Source organism: Emydura macquarii, unplaced genomic scaffold (assembly GCF_026122565.2).
Source record: "Emydura macquarii macquarii isolate MOO-44397 ecotype Brisbane River unplaced genomic scaffold, CSIRO-AGI_Emac_v2 contig_383, whole genome shotgun sequence".
NCBI lineage: Eukaryota > Metazoa > Chordata > Testudines > Chelidae > Emydura > Emydura macquarii.
The window spans coordinates 15,057,080-15,079,210 of NW_027130520.1; the positions used below are offsets into that span (position 1 = coordinate 15,057,080).

The 22,131-nt window shown below is 38.3% G+C and overlaps 1 protein-coding gene across 3 annotated transcripts in view; it reads right to left on the reverse strand.

Annotated features, from left to right (window-relative positions):
- The window catches only part of CSMD3 (CUB and Sushi multiple domains 3), a 1,042,296-nt gene that overhangs the window by 692,183 nt on the left and 327,982 nt on the right, over positions 1-22,131 (reverse strand). For all 3 annotated transcript variants that reach the window (XM_067537409.1, XM_067537408.1, XM_067537407.1), the window contains exon 6: positions 4,686-4,798. In XM_067537409.1, the coding sequence (XP_067393510.1) occupies positions 4,686-4,798 (113 nt within the window). The remainder of the gene's footprint in view (positions 1-4,685; positions 4,799-22,131) is intronic.

The window sequence follows — 22,131 nt, forward strand, 5'->3', positions numbered from 1 at the left end:
GTATATTTCCTCTTTTTATTTTTAAAATTAGGTTTCTATTAGCAAAGAATGTTAACTAAAGGCAAATCAGGCTAGGAATTCAGCCAACATTAGATTACTGCTTTGTGCATAGCTTTAACACTGTAAAAGAATAATCATCACCAGTATATAGGGGGAGAGGAGACAGGAGGAGGTAAGGAATAGCTTTCAGCAATTCAATATGCTATAATAAATATAGGACTAATAGAGAATCTTGCTAGAACATTAAAAGATTGATGAGAGAAAGAGACAAAGGAAATGGTGGCTCTCAAATATTGACATAGGAGGACAAGGTGGATGAGATGTGTAGAATAAATAACAGAAACGAGTCAGCACAAGACTTGATAGCAATGAGGGACTTTAACTACCCAGATATCTGTTCGAAATGTAATATGGTAAAGAAAAAAATTCTTTGAATGTGTTGATGACAACTTTTTGTTTCTGGATGAAGTAACCAGAGGGACAGTCATTTTAGACTTGATTCTGACCAAAGGGGTTGAATATTGGTTGCTTATCTGAAGGTGGAAGGCAATTAGGGTGAAAGGGACCATGAAATGATAGATTTCATGCTTCTAAAGGAAGGAAGGAATGAGAGTAGCAGAATAAGGACAATGGATGGACTTTAAAAAAGCTGACTTTAACAAACTCAGAAAACTGGTAGCTAAGGTCCCATGGGAAGAAAATTTGAGGGATTAAAGGAGTTCAGGAGAGCTGGCAGTTGCTCAAGGAGATAATATTAAAGGCCCAACTTTAAACTATCCTGTTGCAAAGGAAAGATAGGAAGAATAGTAAGAGGTAAATATGGCTCCATCAGGAGATCTTTAGTGACCTGAAAATCAAAAAGGAATGCTACAAAAATGGAAACATAGATGAATTACTAAGGAGGAGTACAAAAGAGCAATGTGAGCACAGAGGGCCAAAAATCAGACAGGCTAAGTCATGAAATGAGTTAACACCTAGCAAGGGACTAAAAATGGAATTAAGGAAATAAGAAGACATTCTTTAAATACATTAGAAGCAATATAAAGAAGAAAAGTGTGGGTCCTCAGGAAAGCGAGGAAGGAGAGCTAATAACTGGCGACATCAAGAACGCTGAGGTGTTTAATGCCTATTTCTCTTCAGTCTTCACTAAAATGATTAATGGTGATCAGATACTCAACACAATTAATATTAACATGGGGAAAGAAATGCAAGCCAAAATAGGGAAAGATTAATTTAAAAAAAATTAGGTAAATTAGATGTATTTGAGTCTGCAGGACCTGATGAAATTCATCCTAAGGTACATAAGGAACTAGCTGAAGCAATCTCAGAACTATTATCAATTATCCTCAAGAATTCTTGGAGGATGGGTGAGGTCCCAGAAGACTGGAGAAGGGCAAACATAGTAACTATTTTTTAAAAGAGAAACAAAAAGTACCCAAGGAATTATAGACCAGTCAGTCTAACTTCAATATTTGGGAAGATACTGGAATAAATTATTAAAACAATCCATTTGTAAGCACCTAGAGGATGATAGGGTTATAAGGAATAACCAACATCGATTTGTCAGGAACAAAATCATGCTAAATCAATCTAATTTTCTTCTTTGACAGAGTTACTGGCCTATTAGATATGGGGAAAGTAGTAGACATGATATATTTTTATTTTTTTATTAAGGCTTTTGACACAATCCCATATGTCATTCTCACAAGTGTACTAAGGAAATGCAGTCTAGATGAAATTACTATAAGGTGAGTGCACAACTCTTTGAAAGATGGTTCAAAGAATAGTTATGGTTCATTGTCAAACTGGGAGGGCATTTCTAGCAGGGGACAGTCCTGGGCCCAGTACTATTCAATGTTTTCATTAACTAATTGGATAATGAAGTGGAAAACATGTTTATAAAATTTGCAGATGACACCAACCTGGAAAGGGTTGCAAGCACTTTGGAGGACAATATTAGAATTCAAAACAACCTTGACAAACTAGAGAATTGGTCTGGATTCAACAAGATGAAATTCAATAAAGATAAGTACAAAGTACTTCACTTAGGAAGGAAAAATCAAATGCACAACTACAAAATAGGGAATAACTGGCTAGGCAGTAGTACTGCTGAAAAGGGTTTGGGGTTTATAATGGATCACAAATTACATATTAGTTAACAATGTGATGCAGTTGTGAAAAAGGCTAATATCATTCTGGGGTATGTTAACAGAAGTGTTGTATGTAAGACATGGGAGGTAATTGTCCCCTGTTACTCGCCACTTGAGAGGCCTCAGATGAAGTACAGTGTCCAATTCTGGATGCAATAATTTCAAAAAGGTGATAACTAGGAATTTTGCAGAGGTTTTAGCAATGCAGTTACTCTAGCAATTACAGGAACAATACAGCAATGTTATACGATATTGAACAGATTGATGGCTAGCTTTCAGAGTTGATTAGGGGAAAAAACATGAATGGAAAACCACACCAAAAAATGCATATTTCTATTTCATTGCTCTTCAGGATAGTGGTTTGAACTACATGTTTTCACTTGCTACAAAATCTATTTTAAAATGTCATACCATCACAAAGGTGAAACCTTAAAATACAGTTACCTGTCAGATACGTTGTTAGAATATGAGCATTATCTAATCCAATCACAAAAACTATTTTTAATAAATATATGAGATTTCTATGGTAAGGATTGTTTTATATGGTCAAACTTTTCTGATAGCCTATCATTGTCTCTGAACTATACCTTTCCCTTCCACATTATTGCCTTTCCCCATTCTCATTAATGGTGGTTTGTTTGTGACAATGCTTGCATGCTTATTGCTTTTACATTTTAATTTTATTTAGTCCGTTTCACGTGTCAGTTTTCTCTCCCTCTGTCTGACAGCCTGTCTTCCCACACCTACCTTTATAAAGCATTTCCTGTCTCTTAAGTATGGGGAACTCCTGCAGCATTTCAGATGTCTCTATGTGAGAACAGCTGATGAATTTTTAAGGGAACCTCACTTTATAATTTTTAGGTTTAGTTTTTCTGTTTTGCTTTAAAAGTGAACTTTATCGCTTGAGAACTCTCAGCACTAGAAAGTGAAGTGCCTCATTTAGTTGATAAAGAGGAATGATAGAAACACAGAATGTTCAGAATTCCTATGCACACTCACCATGTGCCTCAAACACAACCTGGTGGGAACAACTGTAGAAGTCAGAGAGAAGTTCATTCTCCTTGTTCATTCGTTTCTTGGCATCTCTACCAACAATGCTAACATGGGTGTCAGATGTATTGTACTTTTTTCATATGGACACATGTCCACTTGAAAACTGTACAGAGAGCACCAACTCATCTCATTCTGCATACGCCACCAAAACAAATGTCAAATAGTTCATCATTACCAACCTAGGACTGACTCTGTCTAGGAACCAAGTTGTGAAAGACTCCATCATATCCTATTACCAATCCAATGAGCTAGCTAGTTTACAGTAAAGGATTTTCGGTGATATTTGGTATGAAGAATGCTATACAAAAATTGTCTTCTGTAATACAGCTACAGAAAACTTGCATTTTCTAAAGAATGTAATTGTCAAATGATTTTTATTGTCACTTTCTCTTCCTCTTTTGAATATTACTTTGACCTAAATTCAGTTAGAGTACACATGCCAGGGATCCATAACCTGGAGAAGTCCAATGTGCACATGTATTCTGGTTTGCTAACTGTAAGTCAGATTCAGCTCTCTCTATTCTTGAGTATCTGAGGCAGCCACACAAAGTTACAAAAGGTTTCCAATAATAAACTATCTGCCTGAACACACTGTATTTCAGGAACATGTATGGCCTTGTCCTAGTTCAGTTAAAAATCAAATAGGAGGGGCTTGATCCTGCAAACACTTATGCACATGGTAACTTTTCCTCCATGCATAACTGTGTATAGGATTGTCACAAAAATTGTAAAAATGATACTGCACCTAAAATCATTTTGCTCATCTAGTGTGAAAGTTCGCTAAATAGATAAATTGAAAATTTATCTATTACAGGGCTTATTGTTCCCTGAAGACCAGTTGAAATGGTAAATATATTATTTACAATAATAGGTTGTGCAAAAGCAGATACTATTACCAAACATTATAGAAACTACATTTTCATTAGTACTTCATCTTTATAATTATCTTGTTCCAAACAGTGAGATTCCCAAGTTAATGCCTCAGATACTTTTACTCTAGTTATTCAAAATTATGCTTGTTCATAAAAGCAGTGGATAAGAATCCCAACAAGGTTAATTAAACCCTCAATAATAAATACAGTGCACATAGAAAAGGATTGTACTTGATAAAATTTCCATGTAGTGTGCAATTCTTATACACTGTTTTACAAACATGCACTATTATATAGTTTTGAACAATCTGTGATGTACTTTAAGGATAGAAGTGTTGTTTCAGTATCGACTAAACACTACCTTTGAGAATTCCAGATTCCTCTTAAATGCTAAATGTTTTCACAGCAGCTATTTACTTTGGCCTATACTGTAATTTAATAAAGATCATGTTGTTCCCACAGCAGGGGAATTATCATTTATGCATATTTGAACTATCCATTTGTATTAGATTAGCACATTTCTCTCTCAATGTGAAATATAGTTATGTTTACAACCCCTCCCACCTCTTTTTAACATTCCAGAATTAAAAATGATTTTCATTAAATATACCTTGATAGGGAGCACTAAATCCTCGGTATCGGTGGTTGCTGTCTGTTACAAAATGAAGTCTGAGCCAGTTTTTGTTGCTGATAATTGGAGGAGGTATATTCATTCCAGATAACCTGAGTTATAAAAGACAAATGGGAAAAAATAATTAATTGAGAGGACATAAAATACCATCAGTGCAGAAGATCTGGTGTTCTTTTATTTTTGAAGTTTAAAGAGAATAAAAAAACCTTTTTTCTAAACATGCTCATATTCAGATACTATAAGTGTAACCCATGTAGACAATGAATATGTCTTTTTATTCCTGAATGTATATGATATGTAACTCAGGAATGGTAAACCTATGACAAGTCTCTGGGTTTCTCTAACAAATGGAATCAAGAGGCATATTCTGTATACTATCAGCACAAGAGATATACTATCCATCCAAGGCACTATGTACAGCTTTCAGTACTGTATTATCTTAACATGTCAAATCTTTAATGTATTAATCCACACAACTGCTGCAGTAGGGATGTGCTATTATCCCCATTTTACAGATGGGGAAGAGAGGCACACAGGACTGGATTTTTAAAAGTATTTAGGTGCCTATAGAGATACAGATATACTGCTAATGGGATTTTCAAAGCACTTAGGTCTCATTTGGAACTAAGGCATATAAACACTTTTGAAAATACCACCAGGTGCCTACCTGCATCAATAGCCACTTAAATACCTTTAAATATATGGCACAGAGAGGATAAGTGACTTACCCAAGGTCACACAGGAAGTTCATGGAACAGCAGAAAATTAGTTCTAGACTCTAGAGTCTCAGGTTAGTGCCCTAACTGCTGGACCATGCTTCACTCTTGACACTACATTATACTTTGATTCATACTTATAAGTCCCATTAATTACAATGAGATGTATACATGGGGACCAGGAGGTTAATATCCTGTTTATTCCTAAACATACAGGTTTTCCTCTATTGACCAGTATTTTATTCCAGCCAAAGTTACCACCTTACATTCAGACACTACACACTGTTCTTCTAATTCAAATACCTCTCTACTATCTGTATTGAAACTATTCAGACTTTGTGCTGGGCAGAGTGAATGTGATTCTATTTTTAACAGCCATGAAGTCTTAACTAGTAAATAGCTGCATGGGATGCTTTGGAAGAAATTTATTTAGTAAGTTAAATAGAACAACTAGCGCTGGTCAGGAACAGGAATTTTTGTTGTATGGGAAATTTTAACATTTCATTTTTCCCCTTTCTAAATTGTAACAAAAAGCTGAAATTTGGAAGCTTCCCACAAAATGAAAATTCTGAAATTTTTTGATTCAGGAGGGTCAAAACATTTCATTTTAACTGTATCATTTTGCTTCATTTCATTTCATTTCATTTCAGTTTTAATATTATATTAAAACATTAAATATTATGCTTTACATATAGATAATAATAAACATATGATAGTAAAATAATATTGTGGATATAATATCAAATTCAAAATGAATGAAAACTATAAAATGAAAATGAAGTTTTTCAGCATTGTCAGAACAAAATTTTTCATATTTAAAATTTTATTGAGCCAGTTTCTTGCCGCCACAAGGGCAATCTATGGGTACCCCTAAAGAGTTCCTATGGTTTGCCTCAGGGACAATCTTTATCATATTGTATAATCAAAATAATATATGGTATATAACTACTGTATTACTGCACAGAGAACTGTGACAGAATCATTTCTTCCATAGCAGGTAAAACAAGTATTATCAACTGATGCAAAGACAAAAACCATGTTGCCTCTTTATACGATATCAACACTTTTCTGCAACACCTTACACCCCTCAACTCACGTAAGATGCTGTGCAGATCAATGTAATATATCTAACAAAATAAATTTAAATTGCCAAGTTCATATTTGGGATTCATCATTTTGACATCTTTTTCTTTTAACAGTCTAGGCTCAGATCAGGTCAGGGCAGAGAATGGAGTCTGCGTTTATAACTTTGGTTGATAATCCTCTTCTTACACTGAGCAGAGGTAAAGTGTCCCGCTGGTTTTTATCAGATCTTTCAGCATTGTTTGATTGAGTTGACCATTAGGTTCTGTTCACTTATCTGTGGAAGCTAACATATGGTTGGATGTGCTTTATAGAAGATATGGGCCTGGTCTACACTGGCGATGGAGGTTGACGTAACGTCACTTACGTCGATCTCTGAAAGCATGCATCTACACTGGTACAGCAGTTCCGTCGACTTAAACCACGGCAAAAGTTGACGTAATGAAACCACTTCCACAAGTGGCATAACACCTAAATCAATTTTATTGGGTTCATTTTGCATCAGTGTAGACAGGGCATAGCGTAATTTGACATTAATGGCCTCCGGGAGGTATCCCACAATGCCCCGTTGTGACCGCGCTGGACAGTCGTGCTCTGCTGTTACATGCTCACACTACCCGGAAATGGCTCCTCCCCTCATGCCCCGGGATAATTTGAATTTTCATTTCCTGTTCAGCCAGCATGGAGAGAGCTTTGTTTTTGGACTCCTCATGGCTACTACAAGGCACAAATGCGCTCCAGCATGGAGTCGACCAGAGGTCTTAGATCTCATTAGTTTGTGGGGTGAGGAGTCGTTATGGCTCAGCTCAGAGCCAGCAAAAGGAATTTGGACATTTACGGGAAGATATCCCAGGGCATGCTGGAGAAAGGACACAACAGGGATGCACAGCAGTGCCGCGTGAAGATCAAGGATCTGCGGCAGTCATATCAGAAAGCCAGGGAAGCTAACAGCTGTTCTGACTCATCACCAAAAATATGCCGCTTCTATGAGGAACTGCATGCAATTCTTGGTGGTGACCCCACCACGGTGCCACCCCGCAGCATCGATACCTCCGCTAGATCATAGTCCATGGACAATGATGAGGACTCCGTGGACGAGGAAAGCAGGGTGCAGGAGAGCGGGGTGTTCGTTCTCCCAGACAGTCAGGACCTATTCCTGACCCCAGAGCTGTCCAGCAGCACACAGGACAGCAATAATGATCCCGGGGAAGGCACATCTGGTGAGTTTTTTTTTTCTTTTTAGCAGTTCTGTCCTTTTAAAAGGGGTGGGGCAGGAAGGGGATTTCAGGCATTTAACGGACTTTACTGGGGGGTTACTCCTGGAACAGATTATTTATATACAGAGATATGCTCCGAGAATCATCAGTTGATATCTGAAGAAAACTTTCATGTAGGTAATCTGTTATCCTTTGCACAAGGTTTCGGGGGAGGGCAGCCTTGTTCCTTTCTCCCCGGTAGGATACTTTGCCGCACCACGCTGCAATCAAGGGAGCCGGCATCCTGGCGGAATACAGCATAGTGGCATAAGGGCCAGGCTGGTACCCCGCTGTGTGCAACAAAGCTTCCCTTTCCTCATGTGTTACCCTCAGGAGACTGATATCACTCATGGTCACCTGGGGAAAACGGCGCATGTTTAAAATACCCGAGCTGTACAGCAGATACCCTGTACCTCTGTATTCCCCATTGTAGTGTCCTACCAAGTCACTTCAATTATTTTGATTTGGCTTCAGAAGAGACTATTAAACCCCCAACACCCTCCCGCGCTGTCCTCAGATCCCCTGTGGCTGCCTCGTGACAAAGCAGTCATCCAAATTAAACCATGTTGCCCAGACACCTCTCTAATACCGGACATTTGAAATGAGATTTTTAAAGATAATTAATCCTCTCTATAGCACAGTAAAGTGCCCCTGGCTTACTATCTCTGTAACGGCACAGCCTGCTGACCCTTCTGGGATGTTAGGAATAGAATGAGGGTCTGGGTTTGCCTTGTGCACTGCAAGGGGAGTATTTTATACATTGTTGCAGTTGTTTCATTTTCTAACAATGGCAACCTTGTTCATTTCTTTTTGTTTTGTAGACACCTTGGCCTTGGCCGAACCCTCTAGAAATGCTGCGGAAAGGCTATCGCAGATTAGAAAGAGGAAAAAAAAAATCAAGAGACGAAATGTTTGGCGAGCTCATGAATGCCTCCTGCAGCCGCAGAGACAGACTCAGACCGTGGCGGCTGACCTTGTCCCGGAATATGGACATGGACAGGGAGAGTTGCAGAGAAATGATGGAGCATGATCGCAGTACCACGCAGGAGATGCTGCAAATTATACGCGACCAGGCAGACATGCTCCGGCGGCTTGAGGAGCTTCAGGAAGAGGAGAGGCCGACAGAATCCCACTGCAGCCCCTCCATAATGCTCCTCCGCCTATGGCTTTGCTGCCCTTCCCCTCCTCCACCTCCAAGAGGTCTTGGTGGAGAATGGCCATATTGCAGTACGTGATGCACTCCACCGCAGTGGAGACGAGCAGAAAACAGCAGAAGCCCTGCTGACAGCTGCCCTGCAAGAAACCATGCTACCCCTTGAGACTGTGAATGAACACTCCCCTCCCTCCCCCTCGACTTGAATGTTCATAAATAAAAGTTTGCATCATTTCAACAAATGTTTCTTTATTAACTCATATCTTATGTTACTTTTCAGAGTATAGCTTTGACTTAAGATGTGTGTTAACTAAATAATGAATCATCTGTCATCCTCTCTTTTAATGTTCATTGAAAAAAATAACATGTAGAGTCAACAATACTGTATTAACAAAATGTTAATAACTAAACAACAGAAAATGACATCAACCTATCCTATTTATTCACCACCTGCAGCTGACATGGATTTTTAGAACCAAGTCCTTGTTCTGTTTATAGCTCACACAGTTCGACTATGTGCTTGGTGCCTCAGCATATTTTTGCTAAAAAATTTCTTAGAGTTGCAAAAACTTCAATTTTTAACACATACAAAAAATCATATGATCTTCTTTTTGCTTATGGCAAACATTGTTCTGGAATAGAAATTTGGGGGTTTAGTCCCTCTTTCTATTTCCTTAGCTAGTGCTGCAGAGTTTGAAGTAGTTTTAATACGTAATGTTTTAATGGGACACTTATATGTACCAGTAGTATCTGAGCACCTAACACTTATGCTCACCACACCCAAATAAGGGAGGGAAGGACTACTATCTCCATTTTACAGATAGGGAACTGAGGCATAGAGAGAAAAAGTAACTGAATCAAAATCATGCTTGAAGTCTGTGGCAGAACAGGAAATTGAATCCCAGACTAGTGTCTGAACCATCTTTCCTCTTTTGCTACACAGCTCCTCTTAAAGACATTAGCTCATGTATCAAAATCTAAATTTCTTTTCCACTGGTTCAAGGCACCAATTACTTTCCTTAAACAAATGACAATTAATCCCAGTCTACTAAGGAAAAGATTGAAGATACTGTACCACAAGTAGAAAGTGATTCTGAAATGCTACCAGCCCCCGTAGATTATTTTCCCTTTTCATATAATTTCACCATTAGAACTGCTCAACACTGTGTCATAGGGCACCCAGGAGGCTCTTTATAAGCTTCCCTGTGTTTTTGGAGCAGGAAGAGCTAAGTCCTACCTCCACTGTCACTGTAAAGTTGATCATAATGGACAACTTGGTAACAATCATTATGTGAACTAGATGGTTACAAATTTGTCACAATATTCTTTTCACTTCTGGTCAATGGAGATATTATGCCGGTTTCAGTACAATTAATTCTCTGTATAATACTGTAATTAATGATGAAGGGGGGTGCCCAAGAGCACAAAATATTGCTTTTTTTTAAATCCCCAGTATTGCTCAATACACATTATGGACTGGCCATGTCCAAATTAAAGAGCAAATAATCTCATTTAAATTTGGTAGAAACAAAATGTCCACAGAATTCACAGGCTGTTGGGAAAATTTTATACCAATAAAATTTGTTATGGGTGAAATATAAAACCTTACAATAATTCCACTTTATAAAAAATCTGACATAAGTTTAAATACAGATAAGCAATACCACTGTAATACTCATATCTCTGAGAATTAATCTATTACCAGACCTGGCCTGATTGGGCACTTGAATCAAAGAGTAACATAGGATGCCAGAATTTTTAATGCCCACCTTGAATAGTAGTGTAATGTATTAGAAATTATCTGACTATATCATTTAAAAGATTAATAATCCAAAATATGTGAAAATTACATTCCAAATCTATAATATGGGAATAAAAGAAGACACTAAACTCCAGTCTCTTAGATGATGGCATCTTACTAATGCTGATGGAAAAAAAACAGTTTCATTTTTAAAAGAGCTAATATCTATTTAGGGCTGTCCATCGAGTCTATTTTTCTATAACACTTTTATCCCTGACATTTGTGAGTTATGGGTAAATTCATTCTAATTAAACACATGCTGATGTCATCAGAATTCTAAGTAAATTCATCCTTCTCAAAATCTGATCTCTGCAGTTTATGATTTCTATGGGATTATTCCCTGTAAGTAGTTTTGCAAACTGACAGGATTTGCAATGACTACTGGCAGAAAATGATTGCTTATTCTGTTCAAATAGCTAACTCCTTTCTCATGTCAATTTATCTTCTCAGCAAATTATAAAGCTGTTCACCATTATCATAATGCATTGGCAGTCCATCCTAGTTCTGTGCCAAGCACCGCTTCAAGCAGAGCTATAGCTTTAACCTAGAACATTTTCCTTAATGTAAGAACAAAATAGCATATCTTCCCCTAAAGTAACTCATTTCACCACTTCATGTACAGCACTAAGTGTACTAGATATTTTGTAATTTAATTAAAATTTATTTTTAAAACCACCAATATTGATTGAAATAATGTCCTTATGTCTTACTAGTTCACTTGCACCCATGAGTAACGTCAGACATTTCACCAGTATTCACTTCTGCCATGTATTTCCTGGGTGACTTTGTAATCAGTGGGTGTTTGTGTACAAATACCTTTGATTGAGGCCAAATACCTAGGCCTTAGTCCCCCGTGCTTCAGTAAATTTTGAGTAATGATACTTTTTTCTCCCACTTTTGATTTAATGTTCAAAAGCAGTGAGCATTGGCCTAAATTTACCTCCACTGCAGTCAGTAGATATTTTACAAATATTACATATTTCTCAAATATGTTAGTAGATGTTCATCTACTATGTTTGCCTTTGTGTCTCATAAAGAAATGGGTGAGAAGCTTGGTCTGGAATGGTCACATAAAACAAGGCATATAATGGACATAAATTAATTATGTAAATACCACAATGTGAGCATAAAAAGGGATAAAACCCTACCCATATCTGCCAAAATCACTATCAATATCACAACCAGATTAGCAAACACAGATGTATGACAATTCAAAGTACAGAATACAGTCGCTTCCCTGTGTGTGTGGCATAAATTTAAGAAGGGTAGAGTTGATACATGGGTTGAAAGGACAACAGGAGACATTTGATATGGTTTTAATCAGGCTGCAACTTAATTATTAGATGTTTGGGACTACCTGGCAGATAAAAGTGTACAGTTCAGATAACCCCATGTTCATTCAATAACTTCCTGGGGGGTTTCTGCTAGCCCTCCCTCTTTTTTTTCCTCCAGGTCCCCCAGCCAATCCATTGCTGGGACCTTACCATCCATCCCCCCATAGGATGGTTAAGATGGGCTCTAAGAAAGGGGGCTTGGCTCCCTGCTGTACCAATCATAAAAGACCCAACCACCCCACACTCCACCCATTCCTTTAATTAACATGGCTTTTTTAAGTCAGTTACCAACCCATTTATCTGGTCACTGTATACCATCACTGTGGAGTACCTGCAGTGGACATCCACTCCACACTTATATAATGAGTTGCGACATATAACATATATAACATATAACTCTCTTAATGCCACATGTCAACATAGCCCTCCCTGAACCTGCTGTGAAGAAGGCGCAAAAACCCATTTCTCATAGACCAATCTTGTGGTAGGGAAAATTATTTCCCAGCCCCCTTAAAAAAGGATGGCAAGCACAATGCCCACGGCAGGTCTAGACCAAACCTGGTATTTTACCATCTAAAGGCTGGGGGGGGGGGAGGGGGCTGCTCTGCCTGCTCCACGTGAAAGCGGGCTTCACCACATGTGCTGCCCCTTTTAAACTCTTCTGCTATCCAGATTTCAGGTGATGAGTCAGTGTTGCCCTGTGTCCTCTTTTGCAGCACCTCTTCCTCCCTTCCCACCCCACAGCCACAAACCAGTTTCCTTCATTTGGCCAGCCAGACAAATTTCCCCTGCTTAATGATGCCCTGTGGTCAGTTATGTAGCTGCTTCACAATACAAAAGAAACTCATTAAAGTATTCCTACACGACTAGGAGACTGAAGTGAAAAACACAAAAGGAACCTCATTAAGGTATCTCTGCATGACTAGGAGAGGGAGTAAAACTCATTCAGTCTTCTTAATGAGTGTCTGTCTTTGGGTGTGGCGATTGGATCAGTGGTCCCTAATAACAACCCATTACAATAGTACAACGGTAAAATAAACTAGCTGGAATAATGTGTCTTGAAGGACAACGTGGGGTGTCCACTAATTTTGTGATAGAAAAGGAAGAAATATTTTACTGTCCAAGGTGTGAGTCAACTTGTGTGACATTATTTTAGAGCAAGGACACTGTGTCATATAATGTCAGACAGATAGCAAAACACTATCATTTCTTTCAAAATTCATTATTGTCTGAACTAAAGATTCAAGATGTAAATGTAGTATGGTATCAGATAAAGTTTCTTTCTAGTAGGTGTTTTCAGTTATCTTTGGATGTTTCAATTGCATGGATAATTCTCTATAAAAATATGCCAATGAAGTATTTTTAAAGCCTCTGATTTTTTAGGATTACAAATGTAGTTTATGTTTGGCAGTGTCCATGTATGTACAGTTTGTATATTTGTGTTATAGCTATTTAGAGAGCAGATTAGGGAAACAGAGAATAAAGAAAGCTGCATACATTGTGTACGTTTAAAACCTGGTCAAGTATGCACTGCACAAAAACACTGTTCAAAACATATTTGTATTCTATGCTGCACAGTCAGTTACCTACTGAAATAAATTATGTATGGTTGGTGAGCTGATTTATAAGCTTGCCAATGTAGTTCAGGAGCAATGGATCAGAAACAAAAAGACTGCCACCTTTTAAATAAGAAAACAACATTAAAGAATAAACTTCCTCTATAATAACTTGAAAATCACGCACACTAAAGCTAGAATGAGTTCATCTCAGGCATAGTAAAGAAGGCTTGTATCATGATTCTTTAATTTGCAGAAGCTGTATTATTATTCAGCATGTGTTCTACCAAGCTTCACAGGGCTCAGGCAGCATTTTCATGTTACAGACATGTGACTAATGGAGATCAATCTCAGGATGAGTAAATCTCTCTAGAAGAGATTTTATTTAAATCAAATCTGCAATGAATATTTTAGATTAAATCCAAAATATGAGATCTGTAAATTAATCTATTGAAACACACACAAAACAGTTTGGGTACTTTACTGTTTGTTGTTTCATTCCTACCCATCTCTGTAATCTCTTGGGTTGAACATATGTCTGATTTAAACTAAACTACCCAATCCACTAAGAAGTTGCTTTAGCTGAAGATAAATTCAGAGAGCTCTTATGTGATTACAGATAAGGGATGAAAATCATTTTCTAGACATTCGTTACCTTGCTTTTTATTTAGATACAGCCTAAGAAGAAATATTTCTAGGTGTATAAATATCCTGATTTATTTTTTAAAACCTTTAAACAGAATTTAAATCATGGTTTAGAATAGTAAATTCAGATTTTTTAATTATGTGCTCCAAGTTCTTAATTTACTTCCCAGCAGCAAAACATGATCTCATAAAACCTGAAACATTTTGCAGAAATGTGACAGTTTCACTGAAATTGTCTTCAGGAGGTTGGAACTGGAACACGAACACAAACACACACACACACACACAATAGAAAAGAGCCTGGAGATTAGGAGACTCAAATTCAAGTTGCTGCTCCGAACAAGGCACAGCAGGAACTTAAATCTGGATGCTCTACATCCTATGCAAGCGTGCTAACCATAAGGCTGTACAGTTAGTCTCTCTTGCTCTCTCTGGCTCAAATAATATGTAATTTTTTATATAGAATAAACAGCTTCAATAGGAAAGAATCCAAGAGCAAAACTGCCTCTATAACTAAGTGGTTAGGACATTTGTAGAAAACCTAGGCTCAGATTTCTACTCCAGAGTAGTTGAATGTCCTAACCACTGAACTACTAGCTATTCTGGGAACTCTCTCATTTTTTCATGAAAAAATTCCAAAAGTCTCATTTTTGTTCTGCATTGGAACAAAAGGAAATTTTGAAATCTCAAAATTTTTTGCAAAATAGAATTTCTGTTTTCCACCTCCCCTATTAAAGTGCTAATATTTTGTATCTCTTGCTTTATTTAGTTTCCTAATTGTTAGTAGAATTTCAGATTTTACATGGAAAATTCTTCTGCTAAGATGTTTAACACTCATTATGCTTGGCTACGCTAAGAAAGAAGCATTCAGGGCCTCATTAATGTTCTTAATGTGAGACCACCACAAATTCAGGCAACAAAATTGAAAACCGGATAGCTTGTTCTACCAACACCTGTGATCCTAAGAACCCTTCAGTGTCAACTGGCAAAGGATTTACTGTTCTATAACAATAACTCTTGACAGGCCTGACAAACTCACTACACCCACCACATTGGTTATGTAGTGTTTATCCAAAGAGAGTCAAGTTCAACTGAGTATCAAATGAAAACATATAGCATACTGGTTCTCATAACCATTGTGAGATGTAAGTGTGGATGATATTTAAAGAGTCATGTATATGTACTGAAAATGTGTTTTTTATCATCTGTGTCCAAGGCAGAATTGACAAATGGTTTTAGGTCAAACAAAGGATGTTGATTCATCTCTATCTCTGTCGGCCATGTAGATTAAACATTATAAACCAACACAATCGAAGTACCATTTTGTATACAGAGTCAACATGAGGATGCGAAGGCAATATGGAGCCAACACACCAGGGAATGAACCATGGAGGTAGGAGGATGGGTCATTCTGACTCTGGGGACAAAATAATGAACTTTGAGTATGTAAGAAGGCAAAGGGTCGTCCCTTTATCCTTCACTGAAGAAGCAAAAAGGACAGTGCTTTTTGCATTCATGAAAAGGGGATCCTGGATATCTTGGTTGGAAACACGGGGGATGGCTTTAGGAATGATAAAGGTTTTCAACCTGTTAAAGGTAAGTTTAGAGTTTAAGACACATGTTACACATTTTGTTGACTCAAACAACCTAGTGTATGCACTGATCCTTTGAAGGACAGCTTACCTGTTAATTTCTGTGAGTGTCCTGTGACAGAGGACAGATACTACAGATGCTACTTCAAGAAGGCTTGGGGACAGATACTACAGATGCTACTTCAAGAAGGCTTGGGGATGCACCTATTATTAACCTGCAAAGCAAAGGCATGCAAAGCCTGAGGAGATTGTCTAGGTAGTGTCTGCGAGCTGTCTAACACATCGTGTAGTGTCTAACAGACTGGTAGTGTCAGGGAACTGACATCCAGTTAAGCAAATCTTCCTTTCACTGCAGGTAGGGGGTTTACAACATGACTCAGAGTCACCTTGAACACCCCTAGCACCGTCACAACACCACCTTGTGGTATTCTGGGCTTCCATGAATCAAGAAGGCTGACATACTTCTTCAAGTCTGTGCTCCTGTATCAGGGTTTGTTGTTTGCAGTCAATCGGCTTTATGTTCACTCAGGAACTTTTGAAAATATCATTTTTAGTGCCTAAATATGAATTTAGAAGCATAATTTTAGGCTCTTATTTTTGAAAATTTTGCCATGTGTATGTAAAAAAAAGTCACAATACCTTTGTCAATGTACTGAAAATCTAAATATTTCATTGTTAACACTAAAGCCCTTTTGTTTTGAAGTGATAATGATTTTATACCAATACAAGGTTTTGTAAACATAATTTTAGCTCCTGATGCTGGAAACTTAACACTTATGTACAGGGTTAACCTTAAGCATATTAATAAAACCACTGAAAGTTAATGGGACTATTCATGTGAATAAAGTTAACATACCTCCATGAGTGTTTGCGGGATCAGGGCCTTAATTTTCAATATTTTGGTTGGGGAAGTAGAAGTGATTTAATTGGGGAAGTAGAAGTGGGTGGCAACCTAGGCAGCAGTGACCATGAGATGGTTGAGTTCAGGATCCTGACAAAAGGAAGAAAGGAGAATAGCAGGATACGGACCATGGACTTCAGAAAAGCGGACTTTGACTCCCTCAGGGAACTGATGGGCAGGATTCCCTGGGAGGCTAATATGAGGGGAAAAGGAACCCAAGGGAGCTGCCTGTATTTTAAAGAGACCTTATTGAGGGCAGAGGAACAAACCATCCCGATGTGCAGAAAGAATAGCAAATATGGTAGGCTTCCAGCTTGGCTTAACAAAGATGTCCTTGGCGAACTTAAACGCAAAAAAGAAGCTTACAAGAAGTGGAAGCTTGGTCAGATGACTAGGGAGGATTATAAAAACACTGCTCGAACGTGCAGGAATGAATTCAGGAAGGCCAAAGCACAATTGGAGTTGCAGCTAGCAAGGGACGTGAAGGGGAACAAGAAGGGTTTCTACAGGCATGTTGCCAACAAGAGGAAGATTCGGGAAAGTGTGGGCCCCTTACAGAATGAGGGAGGCGACCTAGTGACGGAGGATGTGGAGAAAGCTGAGGTACTCAATGCCTTTTTTGCCTCTGTCTTCACAGACAAGATCAGCTCCCAGACTGCTGTACTGGGTGGCACAGAATGGGAAGGAGGCGAACATCCCGCAGTGCTGAAGGAACGGGTCCAAGACTATTTAGAAGGATTAGACATACACAAGTCCATGGGGCCGGATGCAATGCACCCGAGGGTGCTGAGGGAGTTGGCTGAGGTGATTTTAGAGCCATTGGCTATTATCTTTGAAAGCTCGTGGCAACAGGGGGAGGTCCCTGAGGACTGGAAAAAAGCAAATATAGTGCCCATCTTCAAAAAACGGAGGAAAGAGGATCCAGGGAACTACAGACCGGTCAGCCTCACCTCAATCCCTGGAAAAATCATGGAGCAGGTCCTTAAGGAATCCATTTTAAGGCACTTGGAAGAGAGGAAGGTGATCAGGAACAGTCAACACGGATTCACCAAGGGAAAGTCATGCTTCACCAACCTGATTGCTTTCTATGATGAGGTGACTGGCTCTGTGGATGTAGGGAAGGTGGTGGATATTATATACCTTGACTTTAGCAAAACTTTTGATACGGTCTCTCACAGTATTCTTATCAGCAAGTTAAAGAAGTATGGGTTGGATGAATGGACTATAAAATGGATAGAGAACTGGCTACAGCATAGGGCTCAACGAGTAGTGATCAATGGCTCCATGTCTAGCTGGCAACTGGTCACAAGCGGAGTTCCCCAGGGGTCAGTCCTGGGGCCGGTTTTGTTCAACATCTTTATTAATGATCTGGAGGATGGGGTAGATTGCACCCTCAGCAAGTTTGTGGATGACACTAAGCTGGGGGAGTGGTAGATACCCTGCAAGGTAGGGATAGGATACAGAGTGACCTAAACAAACTGGAGGATTAGGCCAAAAGAAATCTAATGAGGTTCAACAAAGAAAAGTGCAGAGTCCTCCACTTGGGAAGGAAGAATCCCATGCACAGCTATAGACTGGGGACCGACGAGCTGGGCAGCAGTTCTGCAGAAAAGGACCTGGGGGTAACAGTGGATAAAAAGCTGGATATGAGTCAGCAGTGTGCCCTGGTTGTCAAGAAGGCTAATAGCATATTGGGCTGAATTAGGAGGGGCATTGCCAGCAGGTCACGGGAAGTGATTATTCCCCTCTATTCAGCATTGGTGAGGCCGCATTTAGAACATTGTGTCCAGTTTTGGGCCCCCCATTACAAAAAGGATGTGGACAAGTTGGAGAGAGTCCAGCGGAGGGCAACCAAAATGATTAGGGGGCTGGAGCACAGGACTTATGAGGAGAGGCTGAGGGAACTGGGCTTGTTTAGTCTGCAAAAGAGAAGAATGAGGGGGGATTTGATAGCGGCCTTTAACTACCTGAAAGGGAGTTCCAGGGAGGATGGGGCTAGGCTGTTCTCGGTGGTGGCAGATGACAGAACAAGGAGCAACAGTCTCAAGTTGCAGGGCGGGAGGTCTAGGTTGGACATTAGGAAAAAAATTTTCACTAGGAGGGTGGTGAAGCACTGGATTGGGTTACCTAGGGAGGTGGTGGAATCTCCATCCTCACAGGTTTTTAAGCTGAGGCTTGACAAAGCCCTGGCTGGGATGATATAGCTGAGGTTAGTCCTGCTTTGAGCAGGGGGTTGGACTAGATGACCTCCTGAGGTCCCTTCCAACTCTAATATTCTGTGATTCTATTATTCTATGATTTTGTTTTTTGTCTATACAAGTCACATGTCTCTTTTAAAAAGACATTATTTAAACAAATGACTTAAGTCATCTAGATTTTAATTGCTCTACCTAGAAATATTTGGATGTGCATAGTATATATGATAGATTGGAGTTATTGAATGTGTTTGCAAAAATGTGTTTGCAAAAATTTCCTTCACTCAGGGACAATAGAATCCATTGTATTTATGTTATATCTGAATCAGAGTATATTGGGAGTAAAACTCTGGGAAATCTAAATGTCATTCCACATCATTCCCCATGTACTTTACCTTACCCTTTTGTAAATTATATGATGTGCATATGTGGAATGTTTGCTAAAACATACTGGTTGCTAGTCTGTTGTGTATCTGTAACTTGTATAAGGCCCGCTTCTCCACTAGGGGGAACAGATAGCAAGTGTGAAAAATCGGGACAGCAGACTGGGGGTAGTAGGGCATCTATATAAGACAAAGCCCTGAATATTAGGACTGTCCCTATAAAATCAGGACATCTGGTCACCCTATTCTCCACTGTCTTGCACTATGTGCACTCAGTTAGACCTGCACAAAAGGAGTGCAAAGCTACTGGACGCTCTACACTTAATATTTGTTAGCATTTTACATCAGCTCTGTACTCACTTTGTAAATGACTACAGAAGGCACAAGTCAACAATTTGGTCCTCATGATTCATTATCTTACAAACCATCAGAGCTAGGATTAAAGCCTCTTGAGAAGCCAAGAAATTGCCATGGTTTAAATTGGATGCAGCTGATTCTAGTCTTCTGGCTTTAAATTGTAACATTATGATTGGCAGAAAAGCTATTTTAACATTAGTGATGGTTTCAAGTAATTTCCTGTTCTTTTAGTTATAATTGCAATATAACTATTTAACATTATAAATTAAGAATCCAACAGATCCTCAACTATAAAAACCTCATTTTGATGCCTATCATATTTTGAAATAAGCCACCATTTGGGGATAATTTCTTGGACTTCATCTCAATTCAGAAATGAGTTGAAAAGTCTATACAAAGCCATTAATTGATTTTGAGTTATTCAGCCAGAGACATAGCAATAAATCACATTAAGACTTTTTAAAAACATGCTTTCTGGTGTTTGAAGAGCTAAAAAAAATAGCTTTGTTTTAAAAATGTCAGAGTTATATGTAAGCCCTGTAAAGTTTTTGCAATTCTTGGAACAGTTCATGTTTGAAATAAAATTATGGGAATATAAAAACTGTCTACTGAGAAAGCTCAGTATGGATTGAGTAAAGGTATAACTGAGAATTAAGATGTCATTGGTGATTAGTGAAAGTTAGTAAAGTGCTTTGAATATGAAAAGCACTACAGTGCAAACAGTAGGAATTATTTCATAACCTCAGAAATACAGAGCATAATGTAATACTCCAAATATTGGTATATCAAAGGTTTGCTGATTATTTCTTTAACTTAGAGTAGAAAACAGCATAAAAAGTAAGAGATAAGATAGCTATCTTCTGGGCTGACTCTAGACCAAATGGTGCCTCTGGCAAGAAGTGTCTTCAGTGCCGTTCTCCCCTCCCAACCCCCACAACCCCCCCATTTGTTAAGCTTTTGAATACCTTATTTTGTATTGTATTTGTAGCCCGTTTTATGACTTTGATATATGATTTGCATACATGACTTATTCCTGTCATATAACATGATAAATTTGCATGTTAGGATCTGTAAATCTGTATTTATTCATACCACATATAAGCAAATAAAAAATTGTTTTCTCTCAGCTTATGTAAATATTTTAATTTTAAGAATAACTGAAACATACTAACATCAAGAAATTGAATTGTGCACCAACATTGGGTGAACCAGTATTAAGTAGTATTACCTTAGAATGTTAAACCTAGTCCTTTAGTTCAAAGGTACAGAACATTCTAGGAGGTTAGTGAAAAATGAATCCACATAAGGAATACCTTTAAAACATTTTACTTCAAACTTTCTATTAACTCTTTTGTTGCTAACAACAAAACAGCACCTTGAGTCCAGCATCCCCCAAACCCAGCACCCCAGGTGGTCGCTTGGGTTGCCTGCTCCTAAATCTGGCCTTGGCCGTTTTACAATCATAGATGTTTCTAGGATGTACAGAATTATACAAGTGATGAATGCAGAATTGATATAATGACATCTGAAGGACTATGATGATGAGCAGTCAGTTTCCATGTAGATGTTATGAACAACTATCATTTCAAAGTTCTTCCTAAATTCATTTAAATACCTCATACACACTGACCTTCATCCTGCTATAAGTTTTGCATGGGCAGCCCCTGAGCCTGTACAGATTCATACTGATTGAGCTGGATTGCATTCAGGTCTGTCTACATGGGTCTGACTAAAGGATTGGGGACATTGTCACATGGATGTTTATGTAGCAATTCTGACTTCTTAAAAGACAACTTTATCTTGATTTTTTAAAATTAGTTAATTTTGCTTATATGTACGATTAAACAAGCTTTAAGTAGTTTATTTTGAGGACAGAAAGACAGAAAATACTGAAATTCATTTTTAAAAGAGCGTTTGTGTACGTTTTTGTGAGAGTAGAGGGTGGAAGGATCTTGCTCCCCTGTTATTGCTTACAATGGACTTTCCAGCAAGGGCTATTGGGTGAATTCAAGAGCAATACAACCATATATATTCCTTATTAACTTATTTCAGTTAGAGTAATCCTTGGCATTTCATGTAACTATGGTAGTTAAAAATAAAATTCATACAGGATTGTGATATTCAAGTTGACAGAGTTATTTTAATTATATTTTCAGAGCATCAAAAGGGGAAATTGACATGCAACTCCTGCTGCAGATAAAGGCATTTGATATAGAAGTCCAATTCCTCCCACTCAATACCAAAATTATGTACCCCATGAGTCTAATTAGAAAAATCCTTATAGAATCTGCAAGTTTCCCTGAACATATATTCTATTTTCATTACTCATATTTAGATGCAGCAGTCCAAATAAAAACACACACCAACCTATCTACAAAAATTTCTTTTTTCTGCTAAAAAATATTGCCTATTCTCTCTGAATCTTGTTTGGCCTTAATCAGCCAAGTTATTTT